Consider the following 22,880-nt stretch of genomic DNA (forward strand, 5'->3'; position numbering starts at 1 on the left):
GAAGATTATTGTATTTTTTTTATTCTCATCATCCAAAACTCTCATGATCCAAGACTCGGAACCCAAGGCTACAAAGATATTACAGTATAATTCAAACACACATTGTAAGAGCAACATAAATATGTCTTCATTATCAAATTCACCTGTTACACACACACACCACTATTTGTATATAATAACCCAGACGCTTTTATCCAAAGTGACTTACTGTCATGTATCCATACATTTTTAATACACGTGTTCCCGGGATTCGAACCCACTATCCTGCCGTTGAAAGGACCCTTTTACAGCTCTGTAAATACACTTGCAAGATACCATTGCAGTTTGGAGATGGGTCACAGAGAGCACTTGGTCAACACATCAATTCTGACATGTACAAATATATATCTCTGCAGAGCCTGTGGGTCTAGTGGTAACTGCCGGCTTCTTCACCAAAGGCATGGGTTCAATTCCCTGCTTCAACCCTTCAAACTGTTTTTCCCACATGTATACATATATCTACAGTCATAACGATTCGCACTTCATCACTTCATTTAAATGATGGTGTGTTTTCGTTTCCTTACTTAAAGAGTACAGTATTTGACTAAAGTCTGTAGGACCAGTCTATTTAAGCATATCCTTGTCCTGTATGTGACTGTTGTGTCCAGAGGCAGTGCTCAGCAGGGAAAACCAAACGTTGGTCCTAAAAGGTTGAAAACAAGTCTTCCTCTACAGCAGGGGTGGCCTGTCCTATCTACACAGCTTGTGGCCCCTGAGGGCCACAGTGTATGCTGGTTTTTAGTTAGAGAATGAACTATACTTTGACAATCAGTTATTTTACATTGTTGACCAATTAACTACAGTAATCAGCAGTTAGAAAAATATTATGAAAATAAAAGACAATGAAATGAAACAGATTAAATAAAATGGCGCTGAATTGTTCTTTGACGTTGGTCGGTCAGAAGTCGGTCCACTCTTGGTTCTCACCACCAATCAGAGTCAGAATCCAAGTGATATGTTTTATCATGGTCCTCTGGGTATTCTGTCTGTCACTATTCATGCTAGGCCTATGTCTAGACTGGCAAAGTCCACAGGTGCTTTGCTTCAGCCAGCCAGAGGTGGGAGGATGCTGTCTGTGTCTTCACTTAGACTCCACCATTATGTTCTCTTAGAATTAATGTCAAGGGTATGGTGCTAAGAATCACCTCCCACCACTGTCTAATAGAGTTACTGAGTCAAGTTCTTGTATGCTCCATTTAGTGCATGGTGATGTCAGGTATGTCACTATAGCTCACTAGCTTGGTGGAGTATAAGGCTGCATCTCAGATGACACTCTTTCCCCATACAGTGTACTACTTTCGGTCATAAGTACAGTAGCATTGCACAATATGGGAGATAGTGTCAGTTGAGATTCGCTCCCCAAGTCAAGCATGAATGCTCCAACCCTTCGGCTGTTGAGTTAGCACCTGCTAGCTGTTAGCTTTCCTGGCTAAAGCTGTGAATCTGGGTGAGGAACTGAGACAGGCTCTCCTCCCCATCCTCCTCCAGGTGCTGCTGGTAACACTGGAGCAGTCTGGCAGCGCTAGCCTCTGTCGGTGTCTCCCCGGGGGGCAGGCGGGCGCTGGACATCCCCAGGATGATGGTGGTCAGGGACTTGATGTAGTTCTCGGCCAGCGTCAGCGTCTCGATCTTGGAGAGCTTCTTATCCATTTTGACATGCGGGATGGCCTCTCTGAGGGCCTGGAAAGCGTTGTTAAGTTTGTGCATGCGCTGGCGCTCTCGCTCGTTGCTCTCCAGCCGCCGGACGTTGCGTTCTTTGTTGCTGTTGTGAGACCGTTGGCGTCTGTGGGGGTTGTGGGTGGCACCCCCTCCTCCTCTACCTTGCTCGCGGTCCCCGCCCCTCAGGACCCCCCTCCAGGAGCCTCCGATATGGACCGAAGCCTCAGAGCCCTCCTGTTCGCTAGAGCCTGGTTCACTGGTGTCACTGGTCTCTGGTTCGGGGTCTGGCTCAGTCCAGGGTTTTCTGGATGACTTAGCGGCCTTCCCTTTAGACTTCATCCTTCAGCCTGATTCAGTGACCCCTCTTCCTCACACTGTCAAAAGCATTGAAAGATAAGAAAAACAACAACTGGTTATAGAAAGGGCTTGTCATGGAAGAAATAAGCAAACAGGGGGCAGGGCCTTTACCCTGAAGGCTACAGTGTTACAGTTGAGTTTAAACACTCAAGTTGGAATACCTGTTTTTTTGAGCACCATTTTATTCCCTTCCAATCTCCTGGCTTAGACTTTAGTTTGTATTATTATTCATAAAAAACACTAGAAATTGGCAACCCAATGAAGTTATAAATGCTGATTACACTGTAATTACATTGTAATTAGCTAATGGAACTAATCCTGCTGTTTACGATCCATAAGCATTTTACTGTACCGTTTACATCCTGTATCCTGACGAATAAGCTTAGATTAATGAGTAATAATGAGGAATACCTGCATAATGCTATTTTACAGTAAGACAGAAATATGGCCCTTTTATCATTGTTTTTATTCGCAGTTTAAAATTAAGATTTAAGAAACACAGCATCTATCTAATCAGCCAGTGTGTGAAAACACCATAATGTTGGTTGTGTAATCTCCACCTCTCTTATCCTGCTGCAGGCTACCCAAGGCTCCAGATAATACCCGACTCAAGGTTACTCTCTTATAACAAACGAGCCAGAAAAGAACAGCACACGTTTGGTAGAGAGATTTTCCCCTGTGTATGCCATCTCATCATTTAAAAAAAAACTCTTAAGGATCTACGGGATCGGTGTCCCTATACCCGGGCGGTTGTTGCTAACCTGCGCTAATTTGACTAGAGTAACAGCAAACTTTCCAGGACATAGACATGTCTTATATGGGCAGAAAGCTTACATTCTTGTTCATCTAACGCACTGTCCAATTTACAGTAGTTATTACAGTGAAAAAATACCATGCTATTGTTTGAGGACAGTGCACAACAACAAAACTGATCACGGCAACTGGTTTGATACATTCACCTCTGAAGGTAAATAACGTACTTACATTCAAAAATCTTGCTCTGATTTGTCATCCTCAGGGTCCCAGAGATAAAATATAGCAAAGTTTTGTTTGATAAAATACATGTTTATATTCAAATGTAGGAACTGGGTTCTACAGTTTGAACCCCTGCTGTCTATACTGTTATGCTTCATCAGATGCTATTCATGTACCATGGTAACAGGTGAATACACTAATAAAAATACATGGGACTTATATAGCACCTTTCAAGGACTCAAAGTTTTTTTTACTGCAAGTGGCTGTTCTGCTATACTACACCAGCAAACTCAACAAATAATAAGTATTAATATGTATATCAGCCTAATCGAAGTGTAGATTACAACATATATTAAAGTGTTCGACCTTGCAACAATGCTGGGATTATTACTAATGCGACTTGGCGCATCCAATGGCAATGTCTGCGTTAGGGAGCCGTCTGCTGATTTGACAGCTCCAACGCAGTTACACCTCTGACATCCCTTAAATAAAAACAATGAAACTGATATGCAGTTACCAAGATGAGGTATTAAAAGGTATTGAAAACATGGGTGTCAATCTTTTTTAGAAAAAATATTACTTGTTCATAAAAAAAAATATTTCTCTGAGCAATTGTATTAGTATAAAATAATAGAATTTCATTTTTTTGCATACAATTTGTATGATTTATTTCATACATTATTTTTTTGCTAATCTTTATCAAGAGTGCCAATCATTTTGAACCTGATTGTATGTTTAGATGCATGGAGAATGTTCTACAAGTCAATAATACACTTATAAAAAGAGAGGTGGCAAGTATATTTACTTTAGGGCCTTGAAACCCATTCTTTGTCAATAATTGGATTTAAACAAAACTTTTTAGGCTTGTAGAGACACTAATCAAGCATTGACATTGTTACTTTGTTCCCCGGTCTCCCCTACTGTATGAATACATGTTGTGACTCTCTCATACTCTCTTTCTCCCACGCTCACCAATCATTTACATAAAGTAAATAGTTAGCCTTCATCAAGTTGAGGAAAACAGTGAACATCTTAAATTAATACAACTTCATTGGATTTCAATAAAGAGAAAAGGAATAGACAACAAATTGACATGTTAGTTACCTTTAAAAATGAAAGTAAGATGCCTGTGTATGTAGAAGAATAGTTTTCACCGTGAAACATCAATAATATCCTCAGAATTAAAGTTTCGGTTGAGTGGAAGAAGCGTCTGTCGTTCTGCTCCAAGGATGAAAGATAACTGTCGCATGTGAGGTACCTGTCGCTGCTGTAATGTACACGTTGCGCTCGCTTAGCCAATGGGAGTGCGCTCAGACTCCGGACGTGGTCATCTGTGCCCGTGCGTAGCCAAAAGCCTCGTTTACATCTGAGGCTATGAAGCTAACATGCTTCATTTGTCCTGGTCTTATCAACATTCTGATTGTGCCCACATTGAAGCCTTTGCAGCTACACCAGAGGAGGCTGGTCGGAGGAGCTATAGGAGGACCGGCTCATTGTAATGGCTGGAATGGAATAGTTGGGAACAGTATCAAACACATCAAATATATGGAAACTACAAGTTTGACACATTCCATTTATTCTATTCCAGCCATTATAGCTCCTCCCACCAGCCTCCTCTGATCGAGACATGGTAGTAAAATGTATCTCTCTAGGTCCATCCACGGTCTCCGCATTGTGACCAGATATCCTGGTCCCTGTATGCAAATTATGCAAATTATTTGAAAGACCACTCCAGAGGTGGTGAGTAAGATTAAATGACAATCATATCAAAATGTGTATTTTAAAAGTCGACACCTGTCTATAAAATGTGGGCACAATTAGATTTTGGACAAGATCAGGACAAATTAGGTTTTGTCTAGAAGGGATACAGCTTTTGTCACAATTTTCTTTTTGTAGCAGGTTTAGTAGAACCTATGCAGCAGTTTAGGAGAATGAACGTAGCAGGTTAGAAGAATCAGGTTAAGGTTAGGAAATGGGTTAGCTAAAACGCCCAAAAAATCTACTTTGAGGTCAATTTGACAAAAGCTGTATCCTGTCTAGACATGACCGACAACATGACGCATGTTAGAACCAAGTATAAACAGGGCTAAAACTATCAGCTTCATTGGTCAAAATCAACTGGAGGCTTCCCACATGTATCAGTCCACTCCTTGCACCCGCCCATTAATTGTCTGAATCCCTCCAAGTAGCTCATCAAAACACATTTATATATTTTTGAAGTCACTTTTAGTGTGTGTGTGACCTATTGTTGCAGCATGGTATTACTTATCACTGAGATACCGTTCACGATAGGCAAGGGGAAACAAATCAAATGAAGACTGTAGAAATGTTTTATTTTCAACATCAAGCTCTTATCAGTACAGTAGTTAGCTGATGAAAAGCCTGATGAAAATGTTCTTACATTTTAAATATGCAGGCTGTCAAATACTTGATGAGTGAATCAAGAGATTCCCATTGTTGGAACCCATTTATTCAATGTAGGATTATCAGGTCACCATTGCTATGTTCTGATCATCAGAGCCCTCTGTTATTGTTAACACGTTGCGTAGGCTAATCCTTATTGGGAGACAGCCACAGCCCTGAAAGGTAAACAACTGACTCTTGGTGGGGATGGTTTATCACCCCTGCAGTTGGACCCTTAGTCAGGTCCATAGAATGTAAAGGGAGTATGTGTAGTGTTTACTAGTGGTGAAACAGCAAGGTCCCACTGTTGAGCTCTTCTGTTCTTCTGTTTATCTGGAGATTTGTCTTCCATCACATTGTCTTCCTTCAGCAAACACGCTGTTAGGCCTCCATCTCCTCATCCCCAGAGGCGGATACTGGGCTAAAACACAAGAAAGACAGACTTCTGTATGATATAGTGTAATGGTTCCACAAACATTTCTACCGGTATCTAAAGAGAATGTCAGACACAGGTGAGCAGCTCCCAGCAGCAAAATGTGCAGCGGTGAAGTCCTTGAGTATGTATGTGTGTGTGTGCGTGTGCGTGTGTGTGTGTGTGTGTGTGTGTGTGTGTGTGTGTGTGTGTGTGTGTGTGTGTGTGTGTGTGTGTGTGTGTGTGTGTGTGTGTGTGTGTGTGTGTGTGTGTGTGTGTGTGTGTGTGTGTGTGTGTGTGTGTGTGTGTGTGTGTCTGTGTGTGTGGGTGTGTGTGTGTGTGTGTGTGTGTGTGTGTGAACACTAGTACTGGTCCTGCCAGGTTTCTTCTAATCAACCAAACCACACTTCAGGTTCTGCGGAACATTTCCGTTTGTTCAGTTTCTCCTCAGGACAACCATGTGTATTTAGTTTCACCCATGGGCTCTGGGCTCTTACCCATGGGCTCTGGGCTCTTACCCATGGGCTCTGGGCTCTTACCCATGGGCTCTGATAACTAATAACTACTGGGTATACTTTAAAATAAGTCAAGCAAACTCAGGTCTTACAAGCTGGACCAAATACTGTAACACACGCACACACAGGCACACGGATGCCGACATCCAAGCATGAACATGCGGATCAGAGTTGAGTGCCATCCTGTCTTGTCCTCCACCTATACTGGCCATAGAGCCGTCCACAGATGGACTCAAGGACACCCCTTGAAATAGCTAGACAAATAAAGGGCCCTCTCCTTTTCTTTCCCCCCTCTTTCTCTTCCACTTCCTTTCCTTCTCTCCTTCCCTTCGTCTTTCCCTTTTCATCACACCTCTCTGTTTAGAGTCTACACAAACCTTGCTTTTTCTTATTATAAAATAATAAAAACAGATCAATATTATCCATTTACTACACCACTTACTACATTGTGTAATGATGAAGTCACTGATGAAGTCACTTAGAAACCTATGGAATAGCCTTTTCACTTTTGTTTGGCCTGAGGCTGAATGTGGCACGAGAGCATGACCGGTGGCATTGATAAGACAGTAGTAAAAGTAGACGTCTGTTGACTGGGCTGAACAATAGGCCTTTATGTTGACTGAGAAGAAGATAACATGCTTTCAACTCCAGCCAGAGCCACAGACCTGATATCTATTGCTTTCACTGTGGCCAGCTGTGCTGTTAGCTACTACACGGCCCAGGCTTATTGAGTCAGACAATGTACTGTCACAGAGCTTTGTGATATCAGTGTAACCAACCGACAGGTGGTTTGGAACTGTTGGAGAGAAGGAGAAAAAACTCTCCAGCTAGAAATCCATTAAATAATGAATCATATAAGGGTTGGGGAGAGGAGTGGAGTGGAGAGAAATGAGGGGGGGGGGGAGGAGAGGGAGAGAGGATAAGTCATTTTTTCCATGAGCCCAAGGCTCTCTGGGTGACAGAAAAACAAGTGTGCAGCCAACCACTTGCCTTACTGCTCCAGGTCAGCATCAGTGACGTGGGTGAGGACCAGACTAGAAGGTCTCAACTGTGAGCAGGCATGGGTGGATGGACAACTCCACCTCTGGTGTGAGGATGTGGAGGGCTGGTGGGGGGATGCGGAAAATATACTGGATTCTGATATTATTAGATGGTGATCGGCCATCTTGGTTTTGAGGGAGCTGTCCAAGAAGGAGAAGTCATCCTCCCATTCTAAACCATGACCTGTAGGGCAGCGTAAACACAACCACCATCAGATAGAGATGTCATCAGACAGATAGAGAGATCACCATCAGGAAAGAGAGATAAAGACATACCATTGTCCTTTAAGCAGACACCTGAGGTTGCCATGTGAGGTAGATGGTTGACATAGCTGCAGGGCGGGATTGGGGATAGATCATTGGTCTCAGGTGTGTGTCTGTAAATTGGTATTGGAGATTGACCCTTGGTCTCTTTGCTGTTGGTCTCTGGCCAGTGACTTTGTAGCTCCCTGGTGGGACTCTCCTATGGAGCGTGTTCAAAATGAAATGATGTTGATACTGTAGGCATAAAAACATGACTCTGATGTAAAATACCAATTATCTGTATGATAGATGCAGTTACCTGATCAAACACATAGACAGTGACATCATCAAAGAAAGACACCTTCCTCCCTTGTCCAGGTTCGTCCCCTTCTGATGACACAGGGCTGGGCTGAGGGGTCACAGGGTTGCGGTGGGGGGTGACAGGGCTGGACTGGGGGCCCCTCTCACCTGAGGAGAGCCAACACTGGAAGTCTTCATACCTGCATGGAGAAAAATATGATTCTTTCACATAAAATGCAGTTAATTTTATGTTATTCTTCAACATACAACTTGGTATTTTATACAAATAAATAAACATCTACTGAGACATCCATCGTCTCCTTTCACACTGTGTGCCCCAGAGCGCTAGCGACAGTATATCTCCTTCCAAAACAGGAAGTGCAAAAACTCATTACTAAGCGGCTCCTCTCCGTACAATGACATGGCACCCAGGCAATCATTGGAGAATGCATGTCTATTATTTTCTCCTGGCCACTCACTGCAGGGCCTGAATAAATATTGGTGGCTGTCTTCGCAGGCGAGCACGCAATAGGAACCTTTTTCCGTTCTGCGGTCACCGGGCAACCGTTAAATGAGTGACTCAGGCAAGGAAAAAGAGATGCTGAGTCACTGAGCGCTATGACGAACAAACGCAAGAGGCAGACACACAGCCCAGGAGATGCATACACACGCTCTTGCCCCCTCCCCCCTCTCTCTCTCTCTCTCTCTCACATTCACACGCATGCGTGCACACACACACACACACACACACACACACACACACAGGGCTGTAATCTGTGTCTCCTTTACCACCTGGATTAGCACCTCACTGTGTATCCGCTACCAATGTCCTACATACAAAAAAGACACAGCTTAAACACACACACATGCGCACACAGACACAAATACACAAGCACGCACTCGCACGAACAGTGGTGGAAAAAGTACCCAATTGTCAAACTTGAGTAAAAGTATAGATACCTTAATAGAAAGTTATTCAAGTAAAAGTGAAAGTCAGCCAGTAAAATACTACTTGAGAAATATACTTAAGTATCAAAACTAAAAGTATAAATTATTTAAAATTGCTTATGTTAAGCAAACCAGATGTTTTTTCTTTACGAATGGACAGGGGCTCACTCAAACACTCAGAAATCATAATTCAAAATGTAACGAGGACTTTTGGGTTCTAGGAAAATGTATGAAGTAAAAGTACATTATTTTCTTTAGGAACGTAGTGAAGTAAAAGTACATTATTTTCTTTAGGAACGTAGTGAAATAAAAGTACATTATTTTCTTTAGGAACGTAGTGAAGTAAAAGTACATTATTTTCTTTAGGAATGTAGTGAAGTAAAAGTGAAAGTAGTATTTTTTTAATAGTAAAGTAAACTACAGATACCCCCCAAAAACGATTTAAGTAGTACTTTAAAGTATTTTTTACTTAAGTACCTGACACCACTGCGCACAAACACACACAAAGAGAGAGAGTACTATAAAATAAAGAGGATTATGAGCTGAAGATTTAACAAGACAATGCAAACTGCAAAACAATGGACAAAAACCATTGACACTGTAGTAAAAGTTACAGGAACATACCATTGGTCGCTCTCATCAGTTTTCTCCACTACGACCACACCCATTCGGGTGGCCAATAATGGGTAGCCAATAAGATGAGGGTCCATCCAAAGACAGGACAGCTAACTCAGCCTCTTAAGTCTGTCAAGTGAAGATAAACAAATGTCATTTTACATGTTGCTACATCATGATGCCCTCAACTACAGAACAGTACAAAGTTCTGATGCAACTTCCTGACACATGGTCCTATCTTACATTATCAATGCAAATTTCAAGAGAAAATTGACTTAAGAGAGAGGAGGTCAGAATACTACTGTACCTTGTGGTTTGAGGATCCCATTCTACAGCAAATGGTCAGATCAGCGGATCAGTAATCCAGAACCGAGTCTCTGGAGAAAATAGATACAATAGGAAATTAGGAGAAATAAGAAGAAAGGCAAGAGAGACAGTGAAAGAGAAATGAGGACGAGAGAGATAAGAAAAAGGAAAAGCGAGAGAGAGACAGAGAGAGACAGAGAGTAGGAGAGAGAGAGAGAGAGAGAGAGAGAGAGAGAGAGAGAGAAGACCAAAGTCAGATAGAGGTGAACAGTGGGGAGAGGACAAAGAGCTCACGTGTACAGTAGTCAGTCCCATGGGCTTGACCAGGAGCAGAGCAAGACAGGCAAATCGATTAAAAGCCTGGCTAATGTTGCCTACTTAAATAAAGGTTAATAAAATAAAATGAATAATGTAACAGATCCTCCTCAGTGAGAGACAGTAAGAGGACAGTACTCACACACACCGACTACTCCCTGAAGCTTTACAGACAAAATGCTTGGACAATTTTGGCTCAAAATCAGAAACTGAAAGTTTGCAAGAGGGCTTGGAAGAAAGAAGGCTGTGCAACCTCAGGACCCTTACTATTTTTAGGACTTTCACCACGGCATACAATCACAAGCCTATGCGGGCAGGACTGCCCTCTAGTGGTTCTGTTGATAATAGCAGACAGTCGATGTCAAAGACATGTCACACACAAATCAAAGGTCATTGGTCGCGTACACAGTTGAGCAGAGCGAAGTGCTTATGTTACTAGCTACTAACACTGCAGTAAAATGGCAAACACCAAATAATAATAAATAACAAAATACTACACGAAGTCAAGAAATGTCAGATCGAATCTAATTAACAGCATTCCAAGTGTAATCTGTACATATTTACACCAGATGCATTTACACAATATATACTAAGAATGATATGTATATCGGTAGATATATTAGAATGAGCTATGTTGAGAATACAGTATTTAAGTACACAGAACAAAATCCCATGGCATAATGGATGGAATTGCAGGAAATTAGCATCCTGACCAGAGACCTGAATATAAATACACACACTACTGGTCAAAAGTTTTAGAACACCTACTAATTCAAGGGTTTTTCTTTATTTTCACTATTTTCTACATTGTATAATAATAGTGAAGACATCAAAACTATGAAATAACACATATGGAATCATGTAGTGACCAAAAAAAGTGTTAAACAAATCAAAATATATTATATATTTGAGATTCTTCAAATAGCCACCCTTTGCCTTGATGACAGCTTTGCACACTCTTGGCATTCTCTTATGTGTTATTTTATAGTTCTGATGTCTTCACTATTATTCTGCAATGTATAAAATAGTGAAAATAAAGAAAAACCCTTGAATGAGTAGGTGTTCTAAAACTTTTGACCGGTAGTGGATATATGTGCATGGTGTGTATAGACAGTATGGGCAGTATGTGAATATAAAAGGTGTGTTCAGCAGTAGTTATATAGGATGATCCATGACTACAATACAGGGTATACATAGAAAGTGGGTAAAACAGTATGTAAACATGATTAAAATGACCCGTGTTCAATGACTATGTACATAGGGCAGCTGTCTCTAAGGTGTAGGGTACAATACCGGGTGGGAGCCGGCTAGTGACATTGTCTAATGTTCATTCAAAGGTACTGGTAGGAGGTCAGCTAGTGATAACTGTTTAAATATCTCATTGACACATCTTGCAAGTTTCACATTTATTTGATGTGACATAATAAATGTCCAACAACACGCCTATGTACAGATTCCATTCAATTACTACTATCTCCTGAAAGAAGGAAGGAAGGAGGGATTAATTGACTGAAAATGTTATTCTTCATCAATTTTCACAGTATATTTCCCACACTGTTTCTGAAGGAGGGCAAGTTGTAAGGTCCGATTGCTACTGTCCTCCCCCTGGCAACAAAATCACTGATGCTGGAGTTCCACTTGATACACTCATGCAGCATCAGGATATTGTTCCCAGGGAGACACGCGCACACTCGTCTTTCAGGTCCTCCCTGTCCAGAGTCTGAAAAAGAAGGAAAGGATGGAGTGAAGAGAGGAGTGGAGGAAAGGAGATGGAGAGAGAGAGACAGATGGTGGTTAACTCAAATGGAGGAAGGTGCTTGCATTTCACCCTGGCCCCTGTGTGTTTAAGGGGCACCCCCCCTCTTTCCTTTAATCCCTCCCTTGCTCCCTTGCTCCCTCCCTCCCTTGCTCCCTTGCTCCCTTGCACCCTTCCTCCCTCCCACTTTCTGTATAGTCCAGGCATCATGTCACCTAGCCTGCAAACCCTGGTCCTTCTGTTGGGTCCACCAAACTTAGCAGCAATGTGCATATGATATAGGCCAGGGTTGAAAAACAAGTTCAAATGTAGTCTAAACTATTTGCGCTGTGTTCAATCTATTTACTCAGCATCAGATAGTTCTGCTACCTCTTGACATAGATCTACAACGTCATCCGCTTCATTCATTCATTACAGTATCTTTGACTCTGATGGGCCACATTGAAAGCGGCATCCATCTTTGCTCAGATTTCAACTGTAGGGATAGGATGGGTGGATAGCTGTTCCATTCCCTAATTTATTGTTGTTTTTCTAACTGGGGCAAAGCATAGAATATCCCTTCTCCACTGCCCCACCTGCTATTAATACCCCTAGCCAGGGTAATAACGAGTCTATATCTACCTCTCCTCTTCCCAGGTCTTCAACATTAATGGCCACTTGATGACAGTCCAAAGAAATGCAATGCACCAGTCCCACAATGCAATGCAACGGCCTGGGACACTTGTCCATGTGCAGACCCTAGTGGGCGGAGTCAGGGACAGAGAGTACCGATAGTAGATCTACCCGTGCCTAGCACCACCCGAAAAGGGGGAGGGAGGGGGGTCGCTTTTCTTTTCTGATTGGGTTGGCTGTGAGTTTGCCACACCAATTTAGTTGTATCACACGCACATTCGCAAGCCGGGGTGGGGGGGGGGGGGGGGGGCTGCGTAACTATCCTTTTACACCAGAGGCACAGAATCATCATATCCAGCCAACAGACGACAAGTGACACCAAACAATCCGTGAGAGGAGGGTAATTGGAGCGCACTGGGCTTATTCTGAGCAGTGGCAGTGACGCCCAAGCAAGGCGGGCGACACATGACGCTCTGCTCTCTAACCGTCCAGACCATGCAACATTGCACTCTGGGTAAACCTGTGAAATGAGCTCTCCACCAGCCAGGGCCCTAGCAGCCCTGCCTACAGCCTTTATTTGGACACGCCCGGAGGATAGCGTCTCACTTCTCATTCTGCCGTTTTGGGGGTTAGGGTGAAACTAGACACTGAAACAACAACAGTCAAAGTGGTAAACATGTCAGCTTATTGTGTCATGCCAGTAGTATCTTAGTATCTTAGTAGCAGATTATTGGGTCTTTAGAGCGTTTGCTGACAAGAGTTCCTATAATATGATGACATAAATCTAAGATACATTTCAGAGAGCTGATAATGTATTTATGAGCCTCTGTTGACACCAGTACTCCTGCTCTTCCCCAGTTGAGACCTGGACATGGCTGAACAAGCAAGATTGATGCCAATAACGTATTACCATTTTGGGCAAGTATGCACGCATCAAGTGTGTATGTGCCTCAAGTGTGTGTGTGTGTGTGTGTGTGTGTGTGTGTGTGTGTGTGTGTGTGTGTGTGTGTGTGTGTGTGTGTGTGTGTGTGTGTGTGTGTGTGTGTGTGTGTGTGTGTGTGTGTGTGTGTGTGTGTGTTTTGTGTGCGCTTGCATGCGTGCTTAAACAAGTATTGAGTGGAGCCAACTTAGCCTAATTTATTCATCCATGTTCATTCCCCTGTACGGGCAGAACACGGTTTACTGGGGTAAGGAACTCTATACTGCAGTATACTGTACAGTAACCTGTAATGGTACCTCCACCCCTCAACATAAAGTCTAAATGTAGATACCCTGAACACATTCCTAAATAGGAGTAAACACGAAGTAGAATTGAACACATATACAGTGAGTACAGTGCCTTCAGAAAGTATTCACACACTATTCCACATTTTGTTGTGTTACAGCATGAATTTAAAATGGATTCAATGGAGATTTTGTCTCACTAACCTACACATAATAGAGTACCACAGTATGGGTCATGATAACCATAAAACCTAGCATTCAAACAGCGAATTGGTTCCAATCATTTTTCCACCGTTCATTTTTCCCATAGAGGATTTTAGAAACTTAAAATAGGGGCTGTGTTTTGTGTAGACTTACCCTGGTGTGACTTTTTTATAACCTTATAAATCTCTCTCGGACAAGGTGACTTTTATCAATATATTCGCCTGTATTTAACCCCCAAAAGTGAAATGCTAATTAGCTGCTAATGTTTGATATCATAAAGAACTACAAATGTCATTTTGATCTGGACGAGACTGCTGAATCGAGGCAAAGGTAAGAATCTCTGGATTAACTATCTAATGGTAGCTAAATGTAGTATTGAATCAATTGGTTACATTTCTTGAAATGGACAATTTTGTGAACTGCCTTGTGCAAGTTCTAAATTGACACAGTACCTGTTAGCGAAGGTGTCAGCTAGAGAGGACGTGGAGGAGCTTGCTGTCACGCCTGCTCCCGCTCCCCCTCCCTGGCGCTCGAAGGCGCCAGCCTCCCCAGCATTACGCACTCCTGCCACCATCATTACGCGCACCTGCCTTCCCCCCGTCACGCGCATCATCGATTATTGGACTCACCTGGACTCAATCACCTCTGTCATTACCTCCCCTATATCTGTCTGGTTCCCCGCTCTGTTCCCTGCTTCAGCCTTGATGTTCGCATGTCTTTGTTACTCGGGTTCTGACGCTGGTCCTGTCCTGTTACCTGTCTGTTCCACATGAAATGTTCAACTCTCTGTACCTGCTTCTCATATCCAGCGTCGGACCTTACATGCAGGGATTTGTAGTTTTGCATGATGTCTTTGATGCTAATTAACATTTTGAGAGTAAATAGAGACAAATATATTGATAAAAGTCACCTTGTCCGAGAGAGATTTATAAGGTTATGAAAACGTCACACCAGGGTAAGTCTACACAAAATAAAGCCCTTATTTTAAGTTTCTAAAATCCCCTAAGCCAACTGACATACAATCATCATATACGCTGCTGCTACTCTGTTTATCATATATCCTGATGCCTCGTCACCTTACCCCTATGCATATCTACCTCTATCTCTCCAGTATCCCTGTACATTGTAAATATGCTACTGGAACTGACCCTGTATATAGTATGCTTGCTTACTTTCTCCTGTTTTTCTTATTTTTATTTATTGTGTTTTTGTTCTACCTTTCATTATTTTTAGTGCTACATTGAAATTGATTACTGCATTGTTGGGTTTAGAGCTTGCAAGAAAGGCATTTCACTGTACTTGTACATGTGACATTACAACTTGAGACTTGAACCTCCTTCCCAAACCACTGACAGTAAGTCAGGTTCTCACAGTTCTGCAGGTAGCCTGGCAGTAAAGAGCGTTGGGTCAGTAACCGAAAGGTTATCCCCGAGCCGACTAGGTCAAAAATCTGTTGACGTGCCCTTGAGCAAGGCACTTAACCCTAACTGCTCCTGTGAGTCGCTCTGGATAAGATGACTAAAATGTAAATGTAAGTCAGTGAACTCCAAAACCCATGTCGTGACAGTATCCTACCAATAGAAGGCAGATAAACCCATGTCGTGACAGTATCCTACCAATAGAAGGCAGATAAACCCATGTCATGACAGTGTCCAACCACTAGGAGGCAGAGAAGAGAACCACTCCCTCCAGAAGAGCTCGTCTCACTCAGCCAGTGTGTGTAGTGGATGGAAGTAGACCTTATAGGGTCATGCATGTCTCGTAGACGATGTGGCTCTGCTGCTGTGTCATGCCGATTTAAAAATAAAAGTGCCATGTCAGTCTGGCAGCTCTCCCACCTGCCTCTCTCTGCCTGGGTTCTGGGTTGTTACCATGGTGAGGAGAAGAGATTAGGAGATCAAATGACCCAGCTTGAACAGGAACACAAATTATAGATATAGCTGTCTATACCTATACTGTCTATATCTATACTGTCTATAATTGTCTATATCTATACTGTAAGGTTAATTTGCCCTGGACTTTTGGTACATACAGGTGTGGGATCTTAATTTCCTACACAGTAGTAAAATGCAATCTTGTATACAAGGTTTAAAAAGGCTTCTAATGTTGGTAATTTCCACTTTAAAATGTCAGACTTGATTTGTCCTACTCTGCAGAATGTTTGTGAAGGGGTTTATTAGGTAGTTAATTGACTGTTAACACAACACTAGGCTGGACTGTGAACTGTTAGTTTGGTCTCTGGGGAGAAAGAGGGGGATTGGAGGGTTCGGGTTCGTAGGGTGTTGGGGGTCGCGAAATGTGTAGGGGGCTGGGAGGTGGGTAGGGAGGTGGATGGGAGTGTAGGGGGGTGAGGGCTAGTCAAGACAAGCATTGGCACACCTAGGCCTGTCATTACATCATCAATCTGTACAACCTCATTTTACTTTACACTTTAAAAAAATTAATCATTAAAATGGTTACAGTATATGTTACCACGGTGAAACTCAAAACATTGTTTGAGTCTATAAAAGTGAGCATAGTGACTGTAGAAAGTAAACTGAAACTATCCTAATGTGATAACAAGAAACCCATTGAAGCCTGTGACGGCCCCATATAAAGGTACACATACGAACACATGAACTCATACAGTACTGTAACAGAAGCAGGAGACCAGCTTAGAGCAAACTGATATTTCAGCAATAACATGAAGCTAGCACTGAGCCGCAGAACACACAATCGCTGAGAAATTTGCTTGCGACGCTGAGAGGCAAAGAACTGTTGGGAAAGTGTTGAAAAGCTAGACTGTCACCTCTGACCTGCACACACACACACACACACACAATCATAATCCAAGATGGACAGCTGTAGAACTCTTGGATGGTGCAAAGTGATCATTCAGCCAGCCACACTCAACCGCAACCACTATCAGATACTAAAACAGTCCCACTGGGACAGCTGGTCTGGAGGGAGAGGACACAGCGTACATACAGTAGCCTGAGAATCTAATGATTGACAAATTGGTAAGCACATTCCCTAACTGGAGAGCTATATTACATGAAATTGTTTTCTTGGTTTCTGAGGACTGGCCAGCGATGTTCTAATTTAAACCCTCAGCTCTGCTCTGTGCTCCTCCTATCCTTCACACCCTCGCCCCATCCCAACCTCCTCCAAGGGGTGCTGGGGAACCCCACCCTTCACTCACCCACCACCGGACAGAGAGAGACTGTCACTCATGCTCTAAGCCAACTGGCATCAGAATGGCCCTATTACAGCTTGGGGGGGGGGTACTACTCCAGTTGCATGGTGCAACTATATATCGGTCCAAAATGTAATGAGTCAGGGTTTCCCTGGTTACGAATTAAACAGACAGGAAACAGAAGATAGAGGGACAGAGAGAGACGAACGGTGAAGGGTATAGGCTACATATGCCAAAATAGATTTTCACATTTAATAAATAGCTTACATGACACTTGTTACAGGTGAACTTACTTATGATTAAAATAATTGCAGTTTAATTCATATCAACCATTTTTTTCCCTTCTGGTTTGCTGCTTCTATCCCCACTCTTTAAATAGAGTCGCTGGCTAGCTGCATTGTCACGGATCCCCCCGGTACTGCTGCTCATTCTGTTTACCAGTTCCGGAGGTCAAACGTCACCGGCCTTCGAGGCTTCACTGAACTGTGTCATTACGCACACCTGGCTCCAATTCCTCACTGATTGTATTTGTACAAATGTGCCCTTTGTTTCCCATTGGGCTGTCCATTATATTCCCCATGTCCGTTGGTCATGTGAGTACCTATGCCTTGTCTGTGCTGCGTGTTTTGTGTATTACGGGTCTCGTCCCGTGTCGTTCTACGAGGTTTGACCTCACTCTTTTGTTTGGGTACATCCCAGTGTTACTGCACATGTTTGTTTTGGGTGTATTAAAAACCCAGATGTATTCCTGCGCCTGTCTCCAAATCCTTGATACCAGAGTGACATGAATTCTTTACATTTTTGTGCTGACCGATGGTAGCCAATGGCTAAAGCACAGGGATTAAAAGGCAAGTTTGAATTTAAACCCGTACGTGAAATAAGCTACAGCACAGTGCAGGATGGTGGAAGCAAAGATCCCTGTTGATTTGAACAAACCTGTCTAAGCCAAATCTCTTAACTCTTTAAGGGGGTCCTGAAGCTTGAGAAGTGTACATTACATTCCACCCCACGGCCCCTATCCTATCCAGAAAGTAACACAAGAGAAAGACCAACCATTTTCTAACACTCCTTAGAACAGAAGGGTGGAGGGGAAGCGAGAGAGTCAGGAAAGAAAGAAAGAGGGAGAGAAAGGATAAAAAAAAGTGAGATGGGGGAGAGCAAGCAAGAGAAATGAAGAGAAACGGAGAGAAAAAGAGCACTGCACCTGCTGATGTGGGTGTAGAAGGGAAACCTGACATACAATGGCTTAATGAGCATCTCAGGGAGTTACAGTAGACTAGCTAACACAGGCCTATTTAATGGCCTGGTGAAATCACACCAGCAGAGGGTGATGTGTGTGGGGAAGTCTCTCTCCAGCCCCCTGAGATACAACTGGCCAAATGTCCCCTCTAACCCAGGGCTGTTCAATCCCGGTCCTCAGGACTTGGGAGCCACACATGGTACATGCTTTTGTGCCAACGCAATCATACCTGATTCAACTAAGCCTGGATCGCAGCCAAAGGGGGTCTTTAACTGGGACTGAGCGTTGGTTGAAACGTTGTCCATTTAATAACGTTCATTGGGAACACGTGACAGTGTGCACGTTCATTCTATTTGCTTATTTACTCAACCCACCTGATAACTTCCTCCACATAATATTACTCCTATAAATGTCTGGTCATTTTCATCCCTGGACAAAACTATGTTCTGTTGTGTTTATCCTCCCAAACCCAGTGAGTAGCCTACCCTTGGCTCACGTGTAGACTGCCGAATGAGTGTGAGGGAAGGTCCTTAGGTTGTTGTTGTGGAGGGGACAGGGTACTCAGCCAGCCTGGCATTAAGTTAGGTTGGAGTAAGGAGTAACGTGAGCAGTGATCAGAACGTGAGCAGCGATCAGATAGAACACTCTGTCTTGTTTTCCTTTGGTTGCTGAGGATTTATAGCTGCGAGAAGTGGCATAGGGTTACTACAGGGCTCCCATCAACACGCACTCCCTCACGCACACACGTGCACGCACGCACACACAGACAAGCATGTACGCATGCACGCGCACACACACACACTTAAATCTTGAGTGATTGATGTCAAAGCGTCAGGAGAGTGAAATAAAACCGCTTGAGGAGGGAGAGGCCTTGCGAGGAGAAGTGGGGTGATGGGATTGGGGGGGTCGGGATGAATCTGAGAACGGTATCGGTATGTCCCCCACCACAGCTGGTCCGATGGAAATAGACAGAGATGTAACTGAGCCCAGGGAAGAAGAGGAGCAATCGCTTTCCCCAGGATGGATGTTCAAGCAGTCTCTCTCTCTCTCTATCTGTCTCTCTCTCTCTCTCCCCCTTTATGTCTGTATCATTATCCTCTCGAGGGTGCAAATGTTTAAAACATTAAAAACCTCTACATGCAGTCCACAGTAAGTACCCGATTACAATGGAAGGTAGATCTAAAGCCCATACTCATAGCAGCCAGTTAGTGGGCTGAGCGAGCGAGCCCGGGCTGCAGATCTCTGTGTCTGAGTGTGAGAGGAGTACAGTAAGCTGAATAGCTCAGCAGCAGAGCCCCAGATATACTCCCTGTGACTCCCCAAAGACCTTATCAGTGGTAGAAACGTTGTCCATAAACAGCATACAGAATCAGACCTGAGCAGACTTCACCCTGAAATGTGCACAAACCCAAGTCAAAACAGGATTGGTTGTCTTTCAGATACTTAAGATGCACTTCATTTAGCTCGATGCAGTGGGACCAACGGAGAAAAAGCCAGATAAAGAAAGCAAGCAAAAAGTCCAAACCCAGCAGGTCAGCAGGCTCTCTCTCTCTCCTCTTACTCTGGGAGTGAGAAGAGAACACTGCCACCGGCTGGTTGGCTTGGCAGCTGAGAGACCGTCCCCATGTCTGTCAGCTATGCCAAAATGACTCAGCTCTCACCACACCAAAATAGCACCAATCAATCCCAGCCAGGCAACAATGTGGTGGGGTGTTCTAAGGCCCTACAGATCCAGGTTTGATCCCAGGCTGTGTCACAGCCGGCTGTGACCGGGAGACCATGAGGCGGCGTACAATTGGCCCAGCATCGTCTGGGTAAGGGGAGGGTTTGGCTGGCCGGATGTCCTTGTCCTATAGCGACTCCTGTGGCGAGCCGGGCTCATGCACGCTGACACGGTCGCCAGTTGGGCGGTGTTTCCTCCGACACATTGGTGCGGCTGGCTTCCGGGTTAAGCGAGCAGTGTGTCAAGAAGCAGCGCAGCTTGGCATGGTCGTGGGGTCGTGCTTGGCAGGATCGTGGGGAGAAAAAGGGCTAAAATATGAAAAATAAACGATGTGGTAATCATGGTCCAGGGATCTGGGAGAGATCCCTCAGGAGGCTAATGTGTTTTACTATCACTCTGTTTGATTAATCTGTTGTCACAGCAAATTTTCCCGCTGAGCAGGAAGTGCAAAATATTGTGTATTCAAGGTTTAAAAAGGCTTCTGAAGTTCGTAATTTCCACTTTAAAATGTCAGACTTGATTTACCCTAATAAAAAATGTATCGACCCCTACAAACATTTTCAAATAATAACTAACATTTCCTGTTGCTGCTGGATTCTTTTTCTGCTTTGAGAAACTGGTCAAATTAAGATAGTACACCTGTACGTGTGCTTTACTTTCCACTGATGTGTTTTAGTGTTTCCATAGTTAGCAGTTAGACTCAGCTCTAATGATGGAGTGCAGATCCCCCTGGAGGATACATAGACAAGTCTTTACACTAAATAATTGTATAGACATTTTTTCCCCATAATATAATTAATCAATAAGGCCCGAGGGGGTGTGGTATATAGACAATATACCACAGCTACGGGATGTTCTTCGGCATGATGCAACGCAGAGTGCCTGGACACAGCTCTTAGACGTGGTATATTGACAATATATCACAAACCCCCGAGGTGCCTTATTGCTAATATGAACTGGTTACCAACATACTTAGAATAGTTAAAAGAAACGTTTTGTTGTACCCGTGGTATACGGTCTGATATACCACGGCTGTCAGCAAACCAGCATTCAGGGCTCGAACTAACCAATTTATAATCCCCTTTTGATAGATCAACAAGACATTTTACAAACCCAAACAATTCAGTCTTGTCAGGTCTCAACATGACATCATATCTGGCAAAGTGGATACAGTAAGCTCTATCAACCAGCACAACACAAAACAGGACTACAATGACAAACACAAAATCCCAATCCCCAAAATGTAGCATTTTCCTCCTACTTACCACTATGGTTCTCCATGTAGAAGAAGGCTGCTCTGCTTCTTAGTTCCATTGTCTTTCCTCCCCCACCTCCACAACTACTGTGTATTGTCTTCGTGGATATCAACAAGCTTCACCTGCACAGGAAACTACATAGAACGCCAACATCCACACACAGCTAAAACATAAAGTCAATCTGTACAGTCTCTACGTGTAGAAGCCCTACCACCCATCCCTCTTCCCCTCTCCCTCATCCCCCCCATCCCCCTCTCCTCCATCACACAGGAAACCTGGCCTTCCTGCAAACAAGCATCGGAGCATGGAAGGGGACAAGGCCATGGCCGGGGGCAGGTATGGAGGGAGAGGATGTTTTTGTCGTTTTTCAACTCCCCTGGCTGAGAGGCCTGCTGTCGTCTATCCTGAGGAAACCGGCTCACGTCATTGGTGCTCAGAGGAGCTCTACAACTCCAGCCATAGGCTTGCACGTGCTCAGTAGCAGGCCCACAGTGACACAGATCGCTGCAGAGAGGGCCCGGGGCAGATATCAGCAATGACCCCCACATGTGAGCAATGAAGTAGATGTATTATTAGGGATAGTGGGGATACTGTCAATCATCATTCCCCAAAATTTCATGTAAGGGTAAATGTGTCACGGTCAGTTCAAGCTCTTTATCGTTATGTTTCTCTCCAAAGCTAGTCGCTGTCGAACCAGCAGGAAACATTACACTGTACTGTTTCCAAGCCAACGGCCATTATCCAGTTACTGTACCTAATAGGCTACAGTAGAGCATGGCCACCTGGGAATGTGTGAATACTCCAGCAGGTGGCTGTTCAGTAAAACAGCCTCGCAGGGAGGTGGCTCTTCAGCATTCATCCGTCGTTAACACTTCCTCAACCTCTATCAGGCACCAACAGCTGTGTCTGCCCCACTGCAAAGACATAACATGTACAGCAGTACTGACACTGGAGATTTGCAGAATCAAAACCTAATATTCTCATAAAACAAAGTCCCTGGTAAGTGATTTACCACTACCCGTGACGATAGTGAGCCTACCCCCATCTCAGGGGAAGCCCAAACGTGACTGAGCCTCCGAATAACAGGATGTTTATAGCTAAGCCTGGGGGATCATGTGCCAGAGAGACAGCTCTGTAACACAGGGAGGAAGCAACCAGAAACTTAGAGAAGGGAGAGGGCAGAGAGGAGGGAGATGAGCAATGACAGTGGAGGAAGACAGGAGGAGAGGGAGAGAGAAGAGCAGGCAAGCCAGGCGATATCTGGCCAACCAAATATAGCATGTCGTCTGTTTTCTTGTCCTCTTATCTGTTCCTGAAGCCTTTTCCCAGCATGTCCGAAAGGAAAATGACTAAATCTCATGAATACAAAGACAGATCAACACTTCTGATCATGTATCACTGTCGCTGGCTGTTTCAAACAAATCTCATATTCAGGCTTAAAGGGTTCAATCTGTACTTTTTCCACTATATGGGGGAAAGCTAGTAAGAATGGCTTTCTGTTCACCAGAAGGGCCACTTTCAGTTTGTCTCTTAATTAAGTGCGAAACAAAAGCTTTGTCATAG

The 22,880-nt window shown here is 43.7% G+C and overlaps 1 protein-coding gene across 4 annotated transcripts; it reads right to left on the minus strand.

Annotated features, from left to right (window-relative positions):
- Positions 1 to 3: 3 nt before the first annotated feature.
- bhlha15 (basic helix-loop-helix family, member a15) lies at positions 4 to 21,542 on the minus strand. 4 transcript variants are annotated; one of them, XM_021576162.2, is made up of 7 exons: positions 21,327 to 21,542; positions 9,814 to 9,883; positions 9,516 to 9,635; positions 7,963 to 8,143; positions 7,677 to 7,863; positions 4,135 to 5,854; positions 4 to 2,072 (listed from the first exon to the last, which is right to left on the minus strand). In XM_021576162.2, exon 7 carries the CDS (start codon positions 2,035 to 2,037, stop codon positions 1,456 to 1,458), a length of 582 nt encoding a protein of 193 aa, XP_021431837.1. In that variant the 5' UTR covers positions 2,038 to 2,072; positions 4,135 to 5,854; positions 7,677 to 7,863; positions 7,963 to 8,143; positions 9,516 to 9,635; positions 9,814 to 9,883; positions 21,327 to 21,542; the 3' UTR covers positions 4 to 1,455. The 4 variants fall into 4 exon arrangements, with proteins under 4 accessions (XP_021431837.1, XP_021431834.1, XP_021431835.1 ...); XM_021576159.2 differs by lacking the exon at positions 4 to 2,072 and adding an exon at positions 7,351 to 7,584 and having other exon boundaries at positions 5,345 to 5,854; positions 21,327 to 21,515; XM_021576160.2 differs by lacking the exons at positions 4 to 2,072; positions 21,327 to 21,542 and adding exons at positions 7,351 to 7,584; positions 10,395 to 10,902 and having other exon boundaries at positions 5,345 to 5,854.
- Between the last annotated feature and the right edge of the window lie 1,338 nt (positions 21,543 to 22,880).

The sequence above is a fragment of the Oncorhynchus mykiss genome, chromosome 20, assembly GCF_013265735.2.
Source record: "Oncorhynchus mykiss isolate Arlee chromosome 20, USDA_OmykA_1.1, whole genome shotgun sequence".
Lineage (NCBI taxonomy): Eukaryota > Metazoa > Chordata > Actinopteri > Salmoniformes > Salmonidae > Oncorhynchus > Oncorhynchus mykiss.